This window comes from Tinamus guttatus, unplaced genomic scaffold (assembly GCF_059628265.1).
Source record: "Tinamus guttatus ecotype Peru unplaced genomic scaffold, ASM5962826v1 Tinamus_guttatus_pri_ptg000659l, whole genome shotgun sequence".
NCBI classification, from domain to species: domain Eukaryota; kingdom Metazoa; phylum Chordata; class Aves; order Tinamiformes; family Tinamidae; genus Tinamus; species Tinamus guttatus.
In genome coordinates this window covers 2,889,312-2,912,289 of record NW_028289193.1, presented here as the reverse complement: position 1 = coordinate 2,912,289, position 22,978 = coordinate 2,889,312, and the positions used below count along the sequence as shown (strand labels likewise).

General features: G+C 43.2%; 1 protein-coding gene across 2 annotated transcripts in view; it reads right to left on the bottom strand.

Moving 5' to 3' along the window:
• The window catches only part of GAREM1 (GRB2 associated regulator of MAPK1 subtype 1), an 87,464-nt gene that overhangs the window by 13,689 nt on the left and 50,797 nt on the right, over positions 1-22,978 (bottom strand). For both annotated transcript variants that reach the window (XM_088536335.1, XM_088536337.1), the window contains exon 3: positions 3,631-3,761. In XM_088536335.1, the coding sequence (XP_088392461.1) occupies positions 3,631-3,761 (131 nt within the window). The remainder of the gene's footprint in view (positions 1-3,630; positions 3,762-22,978) is intronic.

Below are 22,978 nucleotides of genomic sequence, written 5' to 3'. Positions count from 1 at the left end.
ATATGCCATCCTGAACTCCCACAGTTCTAATTTATTATAGTTCGAAGTAGAAGTGTTTAATCATTTGGGCATGCATGAACTTCATATAAAAACGATTTGCTACTCCATATAACTTGCTATGTCAGCTAGATCCTATTGAAGTGACGTAAGCAGTGCATTTGCAGTAAGAAATCACAGTTGGGATTTTTAGTTTACGCTCTAACTTTGAGGCCTCTTATTCACCATTACTGCAAACAATCTTCTGTATTAAAGCCAAAGGATCACTCAATTATTATTATTACTTTATAGTTTACAACATGTTTTTTTTAATATTAAAAAACAGTCTTCAGGGGAATGTCAGCTAAAGAAATAAGCAAGATTTTTAAAGGAAGTTGGCTAAATTCAATGAGAAAGCCTTTTTCTTTGAATTTTCTTTTATAAATCTGTTTGTCTCAAAGACAAAGCACCAGCAAGTGCAGCTCCGCTGGCACGGGCACGTTTCCTTCTGGGCTGAGGCAGACTTTGCTCTGCAGGCAGTTAGAGCAGCACTGCCTTAAGGATGTCTCAAGCAAATCAAACAGTTCCAACAGAGCCCTGAAATATATGACAGATAACGACAGGACTTTAACTCCAAACATGAAACATCTCTTGATGCGGCATGTCCACAAGTGCAGCCCACGAAGCCGTGTGAGGCAGTGGACCTTGCTCTCTGGGCTCCTTTCAGTGCAGAAACCCTCCAGAAGGTCCATAAATCTAGGCCTGAAGCAGTGCATCTACTTCTCTCGCTCTAAAACTGTTTATCAGATCCTGGAGAAAAGAGGGAGTCACTACTGTAACATTAAAAAAATAACACCAAAACAACAACAAAACCCCACTACAGCTAACAGCATTCTGAGTAAGGGCGTTTTTGCAAACTCGGGGCAGAAGTATCTGTTGGTCTGACACTCAGTGTCTCCAGGGAGACTGATACGTCCAAGAGGAAAATCACTTCAAGATGAAAATGAGATCCCTGAAGGTTTAAAGCGTGTTACTATGTCACTAAGTCAGTCTGCTGTCATTTGGAGCTCAGGAATTTATGGCCTGTCCAGTGTCTACCCTGGCAAGCGTGTTTTTTAAAGAGAATTTATGCTGATTTATGCCCCAATAGGATGTGATGTTTTTGTGCTTTTTTTTTTCAAGTCTTCTCTCTTATTATTTCAAACAGCTTCCTGGGTGTTTATATAGATTGCCATCTATATGGGATAAGAATATCTGACTGCAGCAACCTACCAAAGGCAGGGCCCTGTGGTAGCTCCATGTTGCTAATAATGACTTTCTTTCAACCACAGAGTGTCAAAAAGTTCCATCTTTGTAGCATAATGCTGCTGCAGAAACAAAACTCTCTGCAGCAACGCATTAGACATTACTACAAAAAAGCCACCAGTTACCTGCTCAAGAAAGGAAGGGTAGAATGCCTCTAATTTTCAATTTGGTGTAGGCTAAATATACACCTCACTGCAGGGAATTAGCTCATCCCTGGAATAGTCTAAATCACTGTGCCTGTACCTGCTGCTGGCCACCAGCTCCCTGAGCTGATCGGGTGAGCACATCGCAGCAATTCAGAACATTTTGGGGACAAATTGGCATGTAGAGTCATTACAAAAGCTATGTTCAATCGTTTTTGTTTTATTTGTTTGATAAGCTGTGAAAGGTACTCGGGAGGAGCACTCCCTTCAAACACACAGCAGATCCTGGACACCTCAGGGCGCTTCCCAGGACGCCTGTCTAGACGCAAAACGGGAAGGCAGGAAGGGACACTCAAGGTGGTTCATTTTTCCTTTTCACAACGTACACACAATGTGAAATGAAACAATTCCCTTAAAGCAGATTCCCACCCACAGCATAATGCAAAAGCAGCTCTTACATTACAGCACTAGCTATAAAATCCTGCCTAACCAGAGAGGGATTTACACAGAGGAGCAAAGTTTGCACCAGGTCACCCGTAGCAGTGGCACGCTGGCATGTCCATGCAGAACTCAACGTGTGCAGACAAAGCCATGCAGTAACTGGTGCCATCCCGTAAATCTACAGCCTCTTTCTTAAAAAATGACCTCAGAAAGGGTTAAGTGTTTTAGAACAAGAACTCCCAGACTTAAGAATTTCTCCGCATCTTCATCATCTTCACTAGGTATTTTAGGCAACATATTTTCTTTCCACCTTAGATATTAACTACCTTCTGATACTTTGTTCTGAATTTCAGTGGACACACGTATTGGACAGAAATCAACTTTAGTTGGTCTTGCATCCTTTTCTCAAGTCAGTTTGACAAGATTTCCCCTAAATTAAAATGCCTGCATACATCATTCTGTTCTTTGTAAAGAGTTATTAAAGTTTCAATTCATCCTGTTAAGTTCATTTATTTTTTGGAAGATGACAACCTTGGAAAAGACTTGAATAGTCTATGAAACAAAGGAAAATTTGCCAAGAGAAACATTGCCCAGATAACTGTTTTACTAAGTTAAACTAGATTATTATAACTTATTTACATTACAGAATATCACTGTAATAGCTTTCAAAATGGATTTGCTATAAAACAGTAAGCTATGCTGAATTCTGGGCTTGCTAAATAAGGCAGAGCTTTTAGAACACTCATATCGAACTTGAGACACAACATTTTACATTTCAACGGGCCTGCAGACGAATGCTCTTCACCCTACACAACCCCAGCTGCACATTTCACTGCACCACGCTCTTGATTCAGTCCTTGAGCAGCTGAGCCATAGGGACACAGTACCCGATAGGCCTAGCAGCCCCAGTCTAAGGCTGATTTTTCCTGGAGAGGAACAGGATTTTCTTGTGGCCTCAGTTTGGCTGGCTACATCCTAAAAATGCAAAAGTATTCCAACTTGCAAATGCAGCCTCATCCTGAAAGGCTTGGTTCATTTTATGGGTTCATTTTAGTCAGGAGCATAAATGAAAATGATCCACTCTCTGGAAAGGCTCGTTTTTGCACCACTAAATGAACTCACCAATGAGCTCCTGCACTTACTGCAGGCTTCAGCAATCTTGCTTCCTGCGTATAAAATTTCTGGACCACCTGACAGCTCCCAGCATTAACAGGAGAAAAAGCCACTAAAAGATTGTTAAAAAAGCCATATCATCTACACTTGGAGGACAAGGAGTCCCCATGCTGGTTTTGCACCAGCAGTAGGGACCAGTTTCCCCTGTTGAGGATACAATACTACTTATTCTGAGACAAGTAACCCCAGCGTTTCACCCTACCCGCTCCTTGGGAACGAGGCTTCCTGGACGGGGATTTGAGCAGCTGCTGCTCTGCGGAGAACAGAATTCAGGCGGCTGCAACGGGAAGAGGGGCAACAAACAACATTTGTTTAAAATCTGGCAGCAGCCTCCCAATTAAAGGAATTATTGGATGGATCAGCAGGATTGCTCCCCAAAGGGCCACAGGATAGGAAAGCCCTTGGAAGACGTGTTGATTTAACGCTGCAAAAATCATCCCAAAAAGCCCCATCTCCGAACGCAACACTAAAGACTCGTTTGTCTTGAAAAAAAATCACACTTCCCACACAGCGCCGTTGCTCACTTGCCATGTATATAAAGGTTGTAACAGTTAATCAATTAGACAGGGATAAATATTTATTCAGGGACTACCTTAACGTTGAACGTTATTTCCTCCATGACGTAAACTCGTTCAGGAAATGCTTTAGCCACCTCCTCCACACTGTTAAAATACTGCACTGGCTCCTTAATATCTCGGTCTTGTTCCAGCAGCTTAAACTGCCCTGAAAACAGATGATAAACAGAAGAGTTGTAAGATATTTACATTGGACGACTGTCACTCTGGCAACTGCTGCCTCGACTCCTTCTCTGTTTTGCTTGGTCACTTTTTCTGGCTCTTAGCAGTCAAACAGCAAAACACGGGATTGCAAAGAGTCTTTTAAAACCTGCAGTGAGAGACGGTGAGTTTTATTGGGTCAGAATGAGAAGAATGTGTGGGAGCTGAAGTTAAATTAAAAGAAGATCCTTTTATGACATACTCTCCAGAATAACTACTGGGGTTTTTGTGCTTGCATACTTAATTCATTGTAATAGTATCTGGCCCTTAATATTAAGTTTTACAGAATGAAAACACACCCTTTACCATAAAAACCCAAACAATGAACATGAGAAAAAAATCATCAAACAGTATCGCAGAAGTCCTAGGCTACAGCCCTTTCCCCTAGGCTTGTCTAACAGTGGAACAACACCCAACTTTTCTTATTCAGAACTGAAGTCCTTTGAGAAGTTAAACATAACATACAAAGAAATTAACCCCATTCCCTTAACTTTCTTTTGAAGGTGACCCTCTTCAGAAAGCAGGAGGGAGACGTGTTTCTTGCAGACTTTGCTCCCAACAGTACAATAACCGTTCTGCTATTTTCTAGGTGCTCTAAAAGTTGAAAGAATTAACACTGAGGTAGCTGACTCGGGCAGGACGTTGCTCCGGACAGGTAGGTGCTTCAATCACTTCTGTGCATTATGAACACAAGGTTGAAAAGCTTTCTCTTGTAAATACAGTCACATCAAATCCTTACACAGGTATCTTTTCTGCTGGAGTGAATTAAATCGAAAGATCTTCCCAAATTTAGAAATATTAACCAGTCCAAGCCGAAATGACGATGTCAGCAAGAAAACAGCACAGTAAGACTTATTCTGAGAAATAACTCAAGAAATGAGTAAAAGACTGAGTAAAATCAATGCTTTGCACATGTCCTGTAAATCCTACTTCAAAAATAGCAACACATCCAGCCACCGGATTGCTGTTCACAACAGCACTTGGCTCCAGTGAAAGGCACCCAGTGCAGCAGGAAGGCAGCCACCTACAGAAATACTTTCTCACTCCTGCAGCATTTTGTGACATGTTTGGAGGACTCGCCCACAGGACACCTAGCAGCAGAGCAGGACACGAACGCGAGCGCAGCGAGCCCTGAAGCCACACAAGGAAAAGCCATCCCCGCGCCCACCACGAGCGCGCACACGAGCTCGCACCGAGACCAGTATCGATGCTCCAACCCCAGCACCTGGCTCACAAGAGGACAAATGTTCCAAACATACAATCATAGAATCACAGAATGCTTAAGGTTGGCAGGGACCTCTAGAGATCATCTAGTCCAACCCCCTGCACACGCAGGGTCACCTAGAGCACGTGGCACAGGACTGCGTCCAAGCGGGTTTGAAGATCTCCAGAGAAGGAGACTCCACAACCTCTCTGGGCAGCCTGTTCCAGGGCTCTGGCACCCTCACTGGCAAGAAATTTTTCCTCAAGTTCCTGTGGAACTTTTGGTGCTTCAGTTTCCGGCCATTACCTCTAGTTCTGTCAGCGGCCACCAGTGAGAAGAGGCCAGCACCATCCTCCTCACTGCCTCCCTTGAGGTACTTCTGGACACTGCTCAGGTCCCCTCTCAGCCTTCTCTTCTCCAGGCTGAACAGGCCCAGCTCCCTCAGCCTCTCCTCATAGGGCAGATGTTCCAGGCCCCTGATCATCCTTGTAGCCCTGCACTGGACTCTCTCCAGCAGCTCCACATCCCTCTTGTCCTGTGGAGCCCAGAACTGGACACAATACTCCAGATGCGGCCTCACCAGGGCTGTGAGGTAGCCAACATACCATTTTTTAAGGCAGAACACTTTCTTTTATTCCTCTCCATACAATTTTTTTCTATAGTCTTTGAAAGTCCGTAGTACTTTCAAAGTATTATCAACTGGACTCGTGCTGCTGTAGAGTACAACAACTAAAGGTATTGACACTTCCCCCTGTAAGACTATTTTGCAACTGTTTAATAAATTTCACTATGTTTCAAATATTAGTTGCCCTATAGTTTTCTTAACTGCATATCTGCTTCAGGACACGCTATTATTTGAAGTTCAGCCAAAACAATTCAAAAACTTCAAAACCCAACACTAATACAGAACGTTCCTGTAGTAGGAATACGCCAACTTTGGTCTGAGCGGGTAAGGACCTTCCTGCAGGTCACTGGTTCACTAAGGAATAGGTTTACCAGGTCAGATGGGAGCCCTACCTTGTGCACTATCCTGCCTTTGACAAAAGCCACCAGATGAGCAAGGAACAACTTAAGAGCAATCAGCAAAACCGCTGGTCTCCCCTCTGTACCGCTGGAGGGAACCTATGGCTCATGGGCTTCCTGAACAGAGAAGAGGTATCTTCAGGCTCCACTTTTCTTTCCTGTAAATTTGTTTGCTTTCTTAGTCAAGGTAGAGGAAACTTTTGACACACATATACCACCCACCTTGATCAACGGGCAACCTCTTCTCCCTTTATAGCAACTCCAAAACTAAGCGTAGAAATTTCAGGAGTGACAAAGCGGTGCCTGGCATGTGCTACAGGTACCCATAGGAAATCTGATGAGATCTAAGGACTTGAAGAAACATTTCATGTGCTCAGCAGAATCTGCTAGCATTTTGAAGCTGAATTGCTCTGTTTGTCTACTCCGAGCATCTTTTACTGTAAAACTAGGGAGTAGGCCATGCAGACTACACCCCTGGGTTCAGTTAAGCTAAATAATAAGCCGAAGGGCAGCGTGGAAATATGCAAAATCTCCATTTTGTAATTATGTGGTTGTATGTTTTCCAATTCCAAGAATCAGAGAATGAAGCTGCCCTTAGAAGTGGAAGCCCTGCTTCATCTACAGTCACACGCTGTTGTGACGGATGCATGAGCTGAGCAAGGGGAGATGGAAGCCAGACTTGCAGGACCTCCCCGCCAGCCACAGCCTAAGGGGGAGACTAAATCCCCAGCTCTGCAGGGTCTTGCCCTCCAGGCACCCAGCTTTTCTACAGGAGAAATTCAGGAGCACGGGGGAAAAGCCCAGCCTTGCCCTGACACGGCATCAGCGTGTACCACCAGCAACTATGAGTGGCACCAAGGAGAGCCTGGTGGCAGTGAAAAAAGGCAGCCAGTGAGAGCAGTTCACAGAAAGCCACCATGGGCAAGAGGTCCTTACATTTTAGAGAAGTCCTCATGCTTAGTGTTTTCTATGGGTTGACCTTGGCTGTCTTTCTCTCCTGGGACTTATTTCCGAATTGCTCATCAGGGAGCACTGCTGTCCTCTTTCACTAATGACAGAGCCACTTGGCTGCAACCCTAATTGATTGCCCCGTTTTAGGACGCAGGGGTCTGATGCGCAGGATTCCCAGCTGTAGTGACTGTCCAAGGCAAGCTGTGATCACCATTTATAGTGGCAGTTTATGCTTGACGTTCCCTGGAGAAAAACAAACAAAACCACGGCAAGTTCTAGACATTTTGGATAGATCGTCTAAAACCAGCGGGATACTTCTGATTTAACACTTCCCCCTTACATACAGCATGGAGTTAAACGCGATACCACAAGGAAGCTGTGCCAATTTTGACTCAAATATCAGTCACTACGGGGATAAAAACTTGGAAATGCAGAAAGTTAACTCTCTCCTCAGAATGGAATCGAGTTGGGCACGGTAACAAGACATGAAGTCGCATGAAGAACTGCTGAGGAAAAATACACTGAAGAGTGAGTTACGTCTAACAACATTCATGCTGTGCATTGAATGAGACAGTGTGCTTTGATTCTAGCTACTCTGTTTGGAGCCATAACATCATTATGTCACCAAGACCAATGTATACTTAACAACAGACATTCTGGTGGCAAAAAAACGCCAGTTATCCATTTCAACCCACAGTTGTGCAAAAAACAAGTCTAGAATTCCTCGTCACCAGCTGACGGCTGTGAGAAACCGGAAGCGGGGTCTGTTACCCATTTTACATTTACATATGTTTGTATATACATTAAAAAATCAACTGGAGTGTTGCTTCGGTACAAAGAGACGCTCAGAAGTGTCTATGTCACCATGGATGTCACCTCCTTGCTCCGGTTCGGCCGAGCCCCACAGACACAAAGCTGCCTGTGCCTTCGCCGCTAACAAGCAGCAGTTCATGGGAAGGTTGATCCCAGAGCTGCACACACAGATCCCAAAGCATAAGGGCAGCCTTAGTCTCCCACTGCAATGAAATCAGGAAGCGTTTTGTGTGTGGAAGCTGTCTGGATTGGATGGTAGAATGCCTCTCCTTTGGAAAGGATGATTTATAACTCGAGATTTTCTATAGCCGTTTTTTTTGCAAATTATTTCTTCATTGAAAAAGGCTTTTTTTTTTTTTAATTGAAAGGAGAGGAAGAAGGGCCTGCAATACACATTTGAGCCAGATGTCAAGCAAATAACTAATGGGGAGGAAGGAGACAATTTCATATTACATTCCTCCCTGGCCTCTGCTCAAGTTGCCATACAAAAACATAGCAGCAAATTTCCAAGAGCACTGCTGAAATACAAGTTAAACGTACATAAGTCTGGCTTAAGCGCAAGTTAAAACTGAATTTTATTATACTTGACAAGCGGCAAGATTTCATCATTGGACTTTACAAAATTCAGTGCAAGCTTAAACAAATCACTGAAAAATTTAACAACAGAATAGTAAAAAGAATATAAAATGGTAGCTAAGCTTTTGTAAAATACACCCCTTTCCTCTCTTATTAGCACAAAAAAAGGATAATGAAACGCTGCCCTCTGAAATCAATGCACGACTGGAAAGCTGGGATTCGTGAAGGCCTGCGGAGCGCACGGAGCAGGGGTGGCATGGGGGGGACACCAGGGCACAGCCGCCAGCCCTGCACCTCCCTGTGCTCCGGGCAGGCCATGGGAATGGTTCCATTCCTGGGTATTACCTGTGGACATTATGAAAGCTGATTTCCGTGTGAAGGTACCCTTGGCACAGACGGTAAATCCCCTGCTGATGGAAACGAGCAGGGAAAGATAAAGAGGTGGGGGAAAGAGCTAAACCAAGGCTCATCCTCTAGTTTATGGCCGCATGTATCAAAACCACCAGGTCATTAGGCAGCTCTTTCTATTCCAGGCTCCTGGCTACTTCTGCCACCTGCAACGTTCAGGCTTCAGCAGGCTGAGCTGCTTTCACAACAGCAACCAGTCTTACACATGGTTCTGCAATGTCTTTCGGGGCAAGCACTGACTTACCCTTCCCTCAAACAGCCCTGCCAGGCTGTAGGGATCATCCTCTCAGCGTGCAGATCCCTCATCCTCGTCCCAGCTGGGGCCACCCCAGGGCAGGGGCCTCTTTACTCCCCAATGTGTCCCCTCTTCATGGCCAGGCTTTGCCCAGGAACCAGGCAGGCCCACACAGTCCTGAACGCCACCATTAAAGGAATGAAGTCCAGTTTAAATAGCAGCAGCTGGGCACAAGAAGTCTTCTGATCCTGTTTCTTTACTGGTATTCTTTGTTTTCTCTTATTGCAATACTATTTTATCACAGCTCTGGCCCCTTTTGAATACAGAGGGTTTTGGTGAAAGGGAGGTTTTTTTTGCTTTGTTTTAAACCTTTCAGATTTTCAAAGACAAACATTCTTCTCATGCAGCGTGTGCAGGGCCTAGGCCAGGGGAGTCCTCATCTATGACGAAGCTTCAGAGACTGAATCAACAGGCAAGTTCTTGGAGATATAAATGCAAAGAGACACAAGCATGGCAGTACATATATGCGCTCATATATTGAAAAACAAAATCTGACTATTCTGCTAAAAAAAAGTAGCTGCCTGTCATCAGTAGAAAAGATGGAAGGTCATGGAAACATCTGCAGTTACGTGAGCTGTTAAACGCTTCTCTCGGGAGGCAGGAGCTGTATTGTCTTTCAGCAGCTTTGGTTATTTAGTAAGTCTCACATCTCTCTCTGTGAGACTATCTGCAAGGGCCAGAACGCACAGCCAGCCCAGCGGGGCAGCAGAAGCACCGCAGAGCTCCGTGTTTCACATTAGCTGCTCACTGCATGGCAGAGAACAGACTTGAAGGGAGAAAGAGGCTCTGAACCCACCAGAATACCACCATTTTGGGAAAAGACAATTTTTGTCCACACTTTGCACTCTTCCAGCGCCTCAGGATGATAGGAAATATCTTTTCATTCTTTCCTAAAAGGACGACTCTTGCTGCAGCTGAGCAGAGTTGAATAGCATAAACCTACAGAGCAAAGGAGAGAGGTGGTTTGATAGATGCCATGGAGAACGCGGAGACCTAAACAGGAACGTGCGCTGGAGCACCCGCTCCTCAGAGGGACATCTGCCCTCAAGGGTGAGGTGGAAATGGATTTGTTTTAGTTGGGGCTGACAGCAGGAAGTCTTGGTTTATTCCATCACTTTTCACCCCATCAACTAGATCACAAGGTAGAGCTCTTGTTTCCTGTCTAATCCCCTAAATACAGGAGCTAGTCAAAGAAAGGCAAACCAAAGACTTTAGAGCTAGACTAAGATACAATTCTAACTTCAATCACTTCAGCCTACACAATATTTTTTTTAAAATCAGCTTTTATGTAAATTGACATCTGCCAAAACATATTTGTGTAGAACCTGTGTGTTGTGTTTCACTGTTTCAGGAAGCGCTCGGATGACTGTGGTCGTAGCTGTCTAGACATAAGAAAAGGGAGAACAAAAAAGAAGTCTTGGATACAGCTATTATATGATTAAAGTTTATGATAAAGTATAATGCTGTAGCTCTTTCTGAGACGTACCACTAAGTAAATGTGAAAAGATTTGGCAGACCTGCAGAAGTAACGAGTGCCCTCGGAGAGGATAGGAGAGCTGATCTCCTGCTTGGGCACCTGCAGGTTTCCCCATCAAAGCAACCAGCACCTTGGTTGCAAACTGCGAGAAGACTAACAGGGTAAGATCAATACCCTACGTTAAAGAAAGGAGCAAAGGAACCCAGCAGCACAGATTCGTCCTTATGTGCCCTCCTGATAACATCTGTGAGTTATACATTAAAAAAAAAACAGGGCGGGGGGGCAGATACACACATTTTTCAAAGTTATATGCAATTCTGTATTGTAGCCTGGTGAAGGCCTACAGCAGGATACTGTAAAAGGATTGAACAGAGCAGGAAAATACAGAACTAGAGTCTTCAGGTGCAGCTTCCAATGAATCGTGAGTAGGCCCTCAATTGGGAAAGCTATAATTGATTATTACATTATAATCACCACAAAATCACTGTTAAACAGACTCTGAAATGCTGCATCTGACTCTGCTTTTGTAGAACCACCTGCCAGTACCTTTTTGTGGGGGGAGAGAGAGAAAGAGGATTTGCTGTGTCCTCATCTGCACCCAATCTTTCGGAAATGTTGGGAATGCATTAAAAAAAAAGAAAGAAATATTAACTAGAGGCATGTCTAAATAAACCGAATACAATCAGATCCACGAAGTGTACTGGAGCTAAACTTATGGCACTGGAGAAGCGAGGGCAAGGCACAATGGCACATTGAAGTCAACAGAGCTTGTGTAACATTTCATGCCCTGGGAAGGGGAAGCAGCCCTTTGAAATGAATAGTTTCACTTCTTGGAAGTTTTATCAAGATTTTTGGAGCCTAAAATGCCTCTATTTCTCTTTGTGTTATGGCTGCTGTATAAATACCCATTCAACCAAGACAGAATGAGTCAAGCACCGCAACGTAGTGAGACATGTAGGAGCAAAGAATTAGCATGCTGACACATCCTATGTGCATATGTATGGATCAAGAGATCCAGAAAGGGAGGCAAAGCAAGTTTCCCACACGGCAACACAATGCTTGCACTTCTAATCAAAACCTCTAATCCTATGGTGCCGAAGAGGAGATGATAGAATCTAGCATGTCTTTTCTGTATCTGGCTTTTATGACTGTAAATGGTGTTACAAAAAAGAAAGAAAATCAATTGGCAGCCTAACAAAGAAAAATCAGTTCTAGTGGTTACTAATCATAGCTTAAAGGAGACTTAACTCAGATATTGCATGAGAATGAATTTAACGTTACAGGTTATGTAAAAAAACTGGCAGAGAAAACAAGTCTAACCTCTATGCTTTGCTTCATAAATTATCATCATCACAAATACCGTATTACCACAATAAAATGTTGCATTTCATGGGGTCACACGTTTGATCATCTGGGCTATAAGAAATGAACTAGATTCATCTTACTCATTAGGTCAACATCGATCTAACTTATAATTAACACCCATTTCATCCCTTTCCCATGTGTTGCCACCAGACATGAAGAATCTCCCATGGGCAGCTTTCCATAGGAGTGTCAGTTCACACACTCCAGCGACCATGGAAAGGAGCCTGATGACTCCTGCACTGTCTGACTGTCTTAATTATTGCTAATGAAAACTACTGCTCACTTCCCGTTGAGCAGGAAGATTATAAATACATGTACACATGAAGATGCCTTATCTCCTGGCAGATAATGAGACTTACCCAGATCACGTACAAAAAGGCATCGATAGAGCGAAATGTTACAAAAAGCCCAACAAAACCACCCCACAGCATGTATGAAACAATGTTGAGAGGATTGTGTTTAATAGCAGCTGTCTGATGGCAAAATTGCTTATTATGCAAGTATTAGCAGTATTCTTTTTTGCTCTGGAGGAATTACTGCTGGGGATGCCCACTTAGACCCGGGTCACGTAAATGGAAGGACACTAAAAGACACTAAAAGATGAGGATGGCATCCAAGGCCCTGTCTGGCTGCTGGATTTGCCTGCCCCTGGAGAGGAAGATTTTAAAGTGAAGCAAAGCCAACTTTTCCCTCACCTCTGAGGGACCTTTATCAAAAACTAACATCCTCTACATGAAAGGCAGCAAAAGAAAATGATAGAATTAAAGAAAAATACACAATTACTGATCTGCAACCCAGATTCACCTCTTACAGACTTATTCTTGACCTAGAGCTGATCACCTCCCACATCATCAGTATACTCTAGTTTCAAGGCATTCATTAAAAGAAAAGGGAGGGCTACAACTGGATTAACATTTAACTACGGCACAGGAGAAAGAGGAGATTAAGAGAACAAATGCCTGGTTAATATTTGAAACGAATATTAGTAGTTTCAAGCAGATTAAGACAGACCATGTTGGAATACCTGTTAAAGGTTAGCCCAGGGTGCTGGAGGTTTTAAATCATAGCTGCATCAAAGAAATCTTTAAAAAGCTTTACCTGAGATTCTCCTCACCCGATTAACATCCATTTCAGCAGCAGTTATGAACTCCCTCCCCCTCATTTTGATGATAAATAGTGATACTTGTGCAGCCAAAGCTTCAACACAAGAAATCGGGGTGTTTTCTAAGAGCAGCAGGATTTCAAAAGCTTGACTCAACAGAGCTCTACTTGAATAAACTTCTACTATTGGGGTTCCAAATTTGTTCTTAAGGTGAAGCGAAATTTTGCACTGATAGAGAGTTACGGATTTTAAATATTAACTACAGAGTGTACAAGCACACTCGTATTACCAGGGGTCACCGGTAAATATTTATTTGAAGGTTAAGACAAATACCAGGCAGCATCCAAAAAAGAAATTCTGCCCACCAATGTCAAACCAGACTCATTCAGAGTCTCAAATCAAATTCATTCACTCAAATCAGATTCATTCAGAGAAGTGAATCAATCCTGAGAGGGAGAACTCAGCTTGGGAAGGAGGCTCATTGCTTTGGGAGACTAAAGTTTTGTTCCATTAAAGCACGCAAAGTTTTGCAATCTATAAACTATCAGGCTACCATTTTTTTCCCCCTAACTGCTTCTCTGTTAGGTCTGCTCCAAATTCTGTTATTTCACATTTCACTTTGGAGAGAGCTAAAATTAAAGGGAAGAAGTGAAGGTGTGGAGGAACATTGAAGGCAGACGCATGTTTTTGGTCATAACGCAGATTTCTGAGACTGTAAACACAAGAGACTTGCAGATTTACACCAGAGAGAACTTTCTGGACTTCAGAACCATCCTAAAAAACAAATTTGATAGGACAAAAGCGGCTCTTCCAAACAACTTCAGACACACACTTTTATATCCTGGCAAGTCTACCCTTCTGCTAAAAGAAGAACAGCAACTGCTCAGCTTAACTGTTAACTTTGTCCCACTGTGTAACCGCTTTTATTTATTTATTTAACAAAAGTTTCAGAGTTTACACTTAGCAAAACCCAAGCTATTAGTGCTCCTGCCACGGTGGGAAGAGACATTCCTTAGGGACAGAGCCACCACCTTTTGGGCTTTCTGCTGACGGCCCGTTTTCCTTCTGCTACTCCCACACCAGCGTCCCCATCGGACTGGAGTGACTTTGACTTCATTCACGGCTATCTTGCTTATTGAGCATTCCTGGGGGCCTGGCAGGTTGTGACCTTGTCCCGTGTTAAACAGGCCCTGCTGCAAGTGTAGGCCGGTGTATAGTGAAACGTTTCATTTGATGAGGACGGTTATGGAAACAGCCCTGCTTCTGGCAGGCGCTTTGGATGCAATAAACAAAGCCAAAGAAAAACTGCATTCACAGAGCAGAAATTTTGAAAATGTACATAGATCAAATTGGTATAAAAAGTGCTTTTGTTTCATGCTCAGGAACAGGTTTTTTAATTAACTGAATGGGAGGAGTTTTAAAACACAGGAACAATGCCCGAGTCAGCAGCTCCGGTTCTTGGTGGCTCAGAGGGCTCTGCGAGACGGAATAAACACATTTCATTCAGAGTTAGACGTTTTTATCAATGTGCAGAGAGACTTCAGAGCCTGGCTCGGGGAGCCTGAAAGAGCGTCTGTGCATTATATTATAGAGCAGCTTTTTGTTTCAAACCGTCTCATTCGCTCGCTGAATTTACATGTGCTTCACGGTCTCTTGCAGAGCCCGTTTCCCACTCTCTCTCTGTTTAAATCCATGGAAGATTTTATTCAAATTCCTGGAGAAGCTGTGGCTCACACCGTTCCCAACTTCCAGAGTATCAGCAGCAGAAGGGAAGGGTTGCTGTTCTGCTTGATTAAAAACACAATTAAATAACAAGTCTTAGGGAGGGCACTATCACTGTGTATTTTCACCGAGCTGCACACACTCAGTCTATGCATTTGGAAGGTGTATGAATTGGAAAGGAATGCAATTCATTGCAGCTATGACCACCAGATACCACCACCAAACGCTGAAAAGCAGGTTCACTTCACTTCTGGAACAAATTAGACAACGTAGTTCAAAATGAAGTGAAGCTTATGGCCAAAGAAACTCCTTATTCACCCAACAGAGCTACTTTATTCAACTAAACTCTCTTGTTAAAGAGAATATTCAGTATTTTAAACATTTATGCTACAGCTAAAGCTATATTTAAGAGAGTTAAGCAAGTGTAAAAGCAAAGGATTATGTTACCTGAAAAACACCTTGATGAAGTACATGCAGTAACTTATGCTCCAAAAATTTTGCCATCCATATCTTTGAATGCTTGACAGTTATCCTAAAGTAATTTACAGGAAACAAGTATTTCTCAATTCTTTTATTGAAGTTACGCAGCCACATTTACCTCACCACCTTCGTTAAGATGCTGATGATGTTTTGGTACCTGCCTTCTGCATGAAGTTAGTCCTCTCTGGCTAACATAAGGGCAAAAGGGGTTTTGTCCAAACAGTTTGTCTGGTTTCCAGCAAACACTGAGACCTTCATTCGTGGTTGTGCAATTTATCTGCAAAGCAGACAAAGCTCTCAATAACAGCTCAAAGTGAGCGAAAGCAGCTTTTAAGAATGACCATTTTGGCATAGGTTCACAGCATGCATTAAAGTGTCACCAAAAAAAAAAAAGAAAGAAAGAAAGAAAAAAGAAGAGATGAAGTGAAAAGGTTGGGGAATAGACACAGCTGAAAAAAGCACGCTGCTTCAGCAGTGTCACTTCCATTAATTTCTGTTTATGCTCAAAAAACAGACAGTAAATCTAAAATTCAGATATAAAAGAAGTTAGGCACCTGCCTCGGTTCCTCTGAATGCATTATTTCACACACATTTTATTTCATTACCTATTTCGAAAAAATGCCTTAAACAAAATAGGTACCATCTAAATCCCTTTTGCAATTCAAGTGATTATACCTGAATCCAAAAGATAAAAAGAAACAGAACATCCAGACAGATTTTCCCTCTCATACGTTATCTGTCAGCTTGTTGGGAATCAAATGAAACCCATTAGGAGCATCAGCCCAGCCTAAAACAGCTTGGTGGAAAATAAACGTTACACATGACGCACAGGGAAGTTTAATTTTTGAAGGTATTATTCTAGCAGACTACTCAGGTGACCATTTTCTTCATGTAAAAGATAATTCATGATTTAAAGGGATGTGTTTTGCCTGGTCGATGCTTTCTGAAATGGTATTCAATATATTACCCTACTTGTCCCTCTGCTGATAACTTTTCTCTAGTCCTCGTTTGGGGCATCTCTCTTGAAGGCCTTTCTTGCACCACATCCATTTTGCAGCCTTTTACAGGGAGGGCTGTGAAGTGCCAAAGCAACTAGTCCCTTATTTGTCTTTGAATGCACGAGGACTTCCCCAGCTGCCAGATTATCATGAAATATGTTATTACATACTAATTTCTAAGCACACAAGCTAACATTAACAGCTGCAAATGCTCTACAGAAATCGTATGCTTTAAATTACTATGAAAGAAGTTTCCTTTGAAAGTAAGGCAATCCTAAATCCAAATCTGAGCCTATTAATATTTTTGCTTAAAAGAAGTTTTCTCATAAATAATTATACCAAAACAACGGTGGGCAGTTTGTTAGCACATGGAATTAAGCTGTTGTGAAGAAGTCATGAATGGGAAAAGAGATATGACACTCAAATTACAGCACACTTAAAATTGCTTGTAGATTGGAACATTGTAGATGTTGAGAGACAGACTGACCAAAAAAGAATGGTATATCCCAAAACTGAAAAACTACCACCAACTTACTCCCTACGGATTAATCTTTGCTAGGTTTACAGCGAGGTAGTGCGAAAGTTTTCTCAACAGCTTAATGTTCCTTTTAGGAAAACAGCCATTTCAGTTGAGCTTCTTGAGCGTGGGGAGCAGAACTGCAAAGACACAGTAAGAGACCACGTCTTTCAAATGACATCAGCTGCACTCCTTGACGCAGTAATTCTATGAAAAGATCGTTTCCTTCTGTGTTCGATTACACCCTTGCATTCCCAGCAGGAGCGAAACGCCACAGCACAGAGGAGCCGCTCCGCAGAGCGCTGCCTGCCCAGCAGATCACCCAGGAATGGGTCACCAGCTCGCGAGGAGCACCCCAACACTTCCCAACCCTGCCAAGGTGCCACCTCTTCCTGCCACGTTCTCAGCTGCCTTGAGGGCCCAAGGTTTTGTCTCACCGAAGCCCTGCCGTTCCAAGTGACAGTCTTTACCAACAGCAAACTTGGGAATAGTATTTCATGGGTTCATATCCCGCAGTCACAACCATGGTTAGCCAAGTACCATGGCTAACAGGTTTATTTGCTCAGTTTTAACACCCGTTTTGCTAAACTGCTATGAATACATGTATTTAAGTCACTAGAAGGACTATGAGAAGCTAACTAAGCCAGATGCAAAGCAAAACATTGGGCCACCTTTGCTACAGGTTACCAAGCTCCCGAGGGCAGCCACATGGGCGACTCCAGGCTCCTCTCTCTTCTTTGGGATTGCTCTGCTTGCTTGGAGCACAACGTGCAAGTTTCTCCCAGCTGCTCCTCAGTCTGGGTTGCCCGAGTCCCTGGAATCCTAAACACCCACAGAGGGTACCCAATACCTACAATATACAATACCTACAGGCTTCTCTCCACCATATCACCCCAAGGTCGTTCTCCTGGCTGCTCCATGCTCTTCGTGACTCACCCAGCCTCTCTATTCCCAGCTTGAGGAGGACCTGGCTGCACCCAGGCAGAGCCACCTGCCAGGCCAGCCAAGGCTTTCCTTGGCAAGGAGTCAGAACAGCGCTCCGCACACCTTCCATCCAGTCCAACAGCCATGCACCCAAAAGGCACAAACGTCTGCAAGGGGATATACGGTGGCTTCTATTCTTCGTTTCCTGCAGTACGGTGGATGACCGGTATGTCTAAGCAGGATGAAGGCACACCAGTGTCATACATACCACTACACACATGCGCTTCCCTGAGCTAGTGTGTTAAACATTCATGTAACATTCATGTAACATTCAAGTAACATTCATGTTACTTCCTAATGTTAGGAAACTAAGGTCCAAAGCATTCTCCTCCAATATTAACAGAGGATGAATTTATCTATGACCACACAGCCCACCACACTTTAAAGATCAACAACAACCAAAAAGAGGAAGTCGAGCCTAATCCTTCATAATAACCCTTCACAACAGAAGAGATATAAAATTAGCTGCTTAAAAACATCAGAAATACCCAAACTGCAATTTTTTTTAGAATATGACAACTCTTTCTGTAGAGGAGACAGAATTAAGGCAATACAGAATAATTAGAATTTCTTTCCCCACAAAGGTATCCTAAATTTTATCCAGTTTCTACTTACAGGTTCAAGGTTAGTTAGGAGGTTCATTCCACATTAAATAATTCCTTCGTTATCATGAAGCTATCTCACAGGTTTTGGCTGCCTACCTGAGAGAAGATGTGCAGAGAGATCGCTCCACATATACAGGAAGGAAATAAAAGGACAAGTCTTCTGCTGGAATGGCTCCATTCCCACAACCTGCCTGCTGTCAGTGACCCATGCACGAAGCACAAGGATCTCTGCAAACCTACCTGTCATGAGGTCCTGGGCAATTTCAGCTCATTTCAGCTGAGCAATAACTATCCTAAGGAGAACCGCATGGGCAGGGAATTAACCAAAAATGCTTGTTTGAAGTTTGATCTTCATAAAGTTGGTACATCAAATAAAAACAGTTCTTTCCTGAAGGAAGAATGTAAGCCTTGTATCCCACCTGTATTCTACCTCTTGCCTACTTTATCAGTAGTCTCTCTCCAAAGGACTTCAAACTTTCTACGAAAACTTTATTTCACAGACTTCCCTAAATAGCTCAGTATTTAGAAACCTAGTTAAACTTTTCTACCCCACGTATAGAGAGGTTTGAAGTTTTGGTGTTTTTTTTTTCCTCTTTTTCATTTCTGCACTAGAACTTTTCCAAGGCACGCACTGAAGGGACGCACACACGCTCTCAAGCTCTGAGCTCCCAAGGAACCAACGTGCTAGTGTCAGATAACCCTCCATCCTGGCGAGCAACCCAAGTTTCAAATAATTCTCGGGGCAGAAAAGCTGCTTATATAAACTGATGGTCAGGGAACTCACCTTCAATGTGAGAGGCCACTGTTGAAGCCAAGTCCTAAGTTCAAGCCACTGCTGCAAATCCAGCAGAGCGGGAAGTGCATGAGGGCATGCAACTCATACATATGCCAAAAAGCTGTAAATCACTGCTTACTGCATGGTACAATTTTCTCCTCTATCTCCACTGCGGATCTGAGAAGCCTTTCACTAGAGGACAAAAAATAGAAATAAAACAAACACCCTTCAATTTGAACTCGGCATGGTCCTGCAATAGTTTCAGCAGGTCAGCACTCCCAGTGATAAATGGCATGGCTAAAAGTTAATTCAGCCAGATCTAATTTCAAACTGCTATGAAGAGATCATTATGAATGTTCACTCGCAACACTCACTAATAGCCTCTGTTTGACTACAAGTTTCCTGGTGATGGAAATGCAATATAAAGCAACAGCAAAATGCCTTGCCCATGCTGCTGTCAATTTAGCAGAAATAAATTAACTATCGTCCCTCTGCTTAAAGGAAAGTTTCATCAGTACAAGTCAGACAGCAGGATCTGGAGCTATGTATGTTCTTTTAATGATTTCCAAGTAATGTTTGCTCATTACGGTAATTAAAATAATAGCTCAATCCTTTCGGGGTTGACGGTTTTCTAAAAATTAAGCTGCTTTATTTCAGGCTCCTCGGAGCAGGCGCGGGCTGTCGGTGGGGTAGTCCCGGCTTTGCGGGCGCCGGGGCCAGGCCGAGCGCACAAGCGCGGCTTTGTTAGGCCCCGCCGCCGCAGGCCGCGCTCGCTCCCCTCAGGGCCAGGGTTCAAAGGCTTCATGGCGGGGCAGGCCGCAGTTCATCCTGTGCCCTCCTCTCCTCCTCGCCCCGGGTGCCAGGGCTGACGCCTTGGAGACAGGCCGCAAGGATGAGGCCTTCTCCATGGCTCCTGCACGCTGCTGACCACGACTCCTCCCGCAGGCCGGCCAAGGATTCCGGCTGCGTTTCCGACCCTGCCAGGACTCGTCCTGCGGGAGCAGACACGGTTAAGCTACCACACGCAAGGGAGCTTTGTTTTCCTTTGGCACTGCGAGCGATATAGAGAACAAAGGGAGGATCAGCGCTGAGGATTTATTTGTGTATCAAGGGGAAATCCAGAAGCTACTGAAACTGTCTAAAGCAGGTTGAAAGAATAATGCAAAAAGCAAACACTGCCCTGTCAGATATCCCGCTGGAACTCATGCGCAGACCTCAATGCCCTCGCCACAGCTGACTTTCATTAAAATGCCAAAAAAGGGGGCTAGTGTTATTTCTTGCATTTAAAAAGCACCAAATTATGAAGACGTCAGAAATACAGGAGGGACCACGACCACCTCTATTTTGACTTTGTGACTGAATTTGGCTTCCCTTGGCAGAGCAAAACCCCTTCAGCTTTCAGTTTCAAAACCGAGCTCCAGAACATTTTCAAGCTAGAACGACTTACGATGCCCTTTCAGCTTTGACTTGCACTTGCATCGGAAAGGTCTCGTGTCTAGGAAGATGAGAGCCAGCCACAGCAAGGACCTGTTCCCAGGCAGATACATGAGCAAGCCAGAAGCGACATGTAAAGGAATTTCACTCTTCTGCGGAAGCCACTCTCTCCTCAGTGAGATGCAAGGCAGGAATATTCACATTTGTTTTTAAGACAGATAAATTTTAAAGTGGCTATTGCCTATCAAGGATTTGCGTGAATTCAGAGTTAACCAGGCAGACCTCCTATTTCCATTGCCTCACTTTTGTAATGCCAAAATTTCCTTTTTCCTGCACCAGTGCCATACCAGCTATGCCAAAAGCAGGTTTTTCAGACACTGCATATGGATAGAGTAGAAAACACTTCTTTTTTTTCAGTTTTCCAGTCCTTACTTCAAACCACTTTTTCCTTTGCGTGAGCATAACGTCTGTTTCCCAAATCCATTTGCTATTGTCATCCCACATTAAAAAAGGGAAGCGTGAAGGGAAGGAAGAAGAAAAACAGGGAAAGAGGAGATTTTTGAAACCATCTTTTTGGGGGTTCAAATGTCTTTCGCGGAGCCCGAAATCTAGCACCACTGGCAGATATACCTATAAGTCTATCAGCATGGATGTTAACAGGGGGTTGAGACTTCTGAGAAAATTGCTGTTAATTAGTCTGCTACACATTAGTCTGCTCAAACAACCAACCTCGGCCAAACAATCTGCTGCTGCTGCTGCTCACAAAGCTTTCCAGCTTATCAAGCTACGGAATTGCAAATGTTGCTGCAGGGAAGACAGGATGAGAAAGTAGTACTGAGCCTTTTGCTTTCATATAGCAACACAGAAGATAAAGATAGAGCTATATAATAATATTTATAATCCTTAATCTTCCTTCACATCAGAGTGATTACTCCGATCAGAATGATTACAGCCCTCAAGAGATTTATTTGTAAATGGCTGGCTCAAACTCCACTAAATCCTATTTTTTTATTTTAGCCAGGTTGCTGATCTGGTAACTATACAAAACATAACCAAGAACAATATTTGCATCCTCCAGCACAAACCTCTGCAATAGCAGAGGGGCAAAAATATGGTGCTGGTTTATAGAAGATTGGGGCAAGGGGAGAGCTTTTCAGCAGTAGAAAAATTCAGTGTTGAGAAAAGGCCTAAATCTTTCGTACGGGCAATGTCTTCTGCAGCTCCCTGCACAACTAATCTGTTGTTACTCACTCTTTGCACCCAGTATAGATGGACCCTGTGTAGCAGGCAATGGGCTCTGGAGAACAGCCCTCATTTTGTTCAATACAATACAGCTTCTGAACTCTCACACGGCTGCCTGAACTGTCAAATTGTGCACGCACTGTAGAAGGACACTTTTTAAAAGGAACTGCAAAAAAGCAAATAACTGATTTTTAGCCCTATGTGGGTGCAATGCCGCATCCCTATTAAGTGGTAAGAATTCTCCCCTACCATTTCCACATGTGGTAGTTTATACAAACACACACTATGCAGGGCATTTCTTTCCTTTCTAGGAAAGGGACAGCTACTAACACACCGAGCAGATTTCCAATCGGATGCTCTGTGCAGGCTGGAGAACAAGGCACTGAGGTCTGCTTATACGTGACCAATTAGCATCACTGCGGGCTAGTGGATAGCTGCATTTGTCCAAGTAAAATGTTTTCCAAGTAAAATGGCCTGATGATCGGCCATGGCTTACCTGGATTATTTTTTTAATTAATAATAATTATTTCCCATAACAAGTTTAGCAGCATAGAAAGAAGCATAGAAGTGCCCCAATAACCCTGGAAAAAGAATTCCCACCAAATTTTTTTTTGGCTGATGCTGATGTATTCTTGGGTGATACAATATAAAAATAATTCACAGACTTAATGTGCTCCACTTGGATAAAGTGGGCTTTTTCCAACAAAGAGAAACGCAAGCCCAATTCCCAAATGAGGAAGGAATTCTCATTCTCACAGTTCAAAGTGAAAGGAGTGGGTTGAAGAGGGAAGTGACTGTAGTTAAAACAGTGAAGGAGCCTCAAAGAATGAATGTGCATTGCCTGAATGTACTCCACTTTCAAGTATGTTCTGTGAGAACAGAGTATTTGTTTCTGGTCAAAGAGAAAGAAAATGAATGGGTTTCCATGGCTTTCCTGAGTACAGCTATATCTGAATTTGTTTTAAGACTGTACTTCTAGTAAAGTGGTTCAGTTAATGTTAAATAGTTCAAAGCACTTTAACGGGTACAAGATAACAAAGTGGTTAGACTATTGGCTCACTAAGAGAACACTGCTTTTAAGTATTGTACAACAAACAAAAGAAGAATACTTAATTTCGAGCAAAGAAAACCACAGTCAGCATGAGATCTCTCTCATAGATCATTAAACAGGATGGAAGTTATTGCTTAGTTAA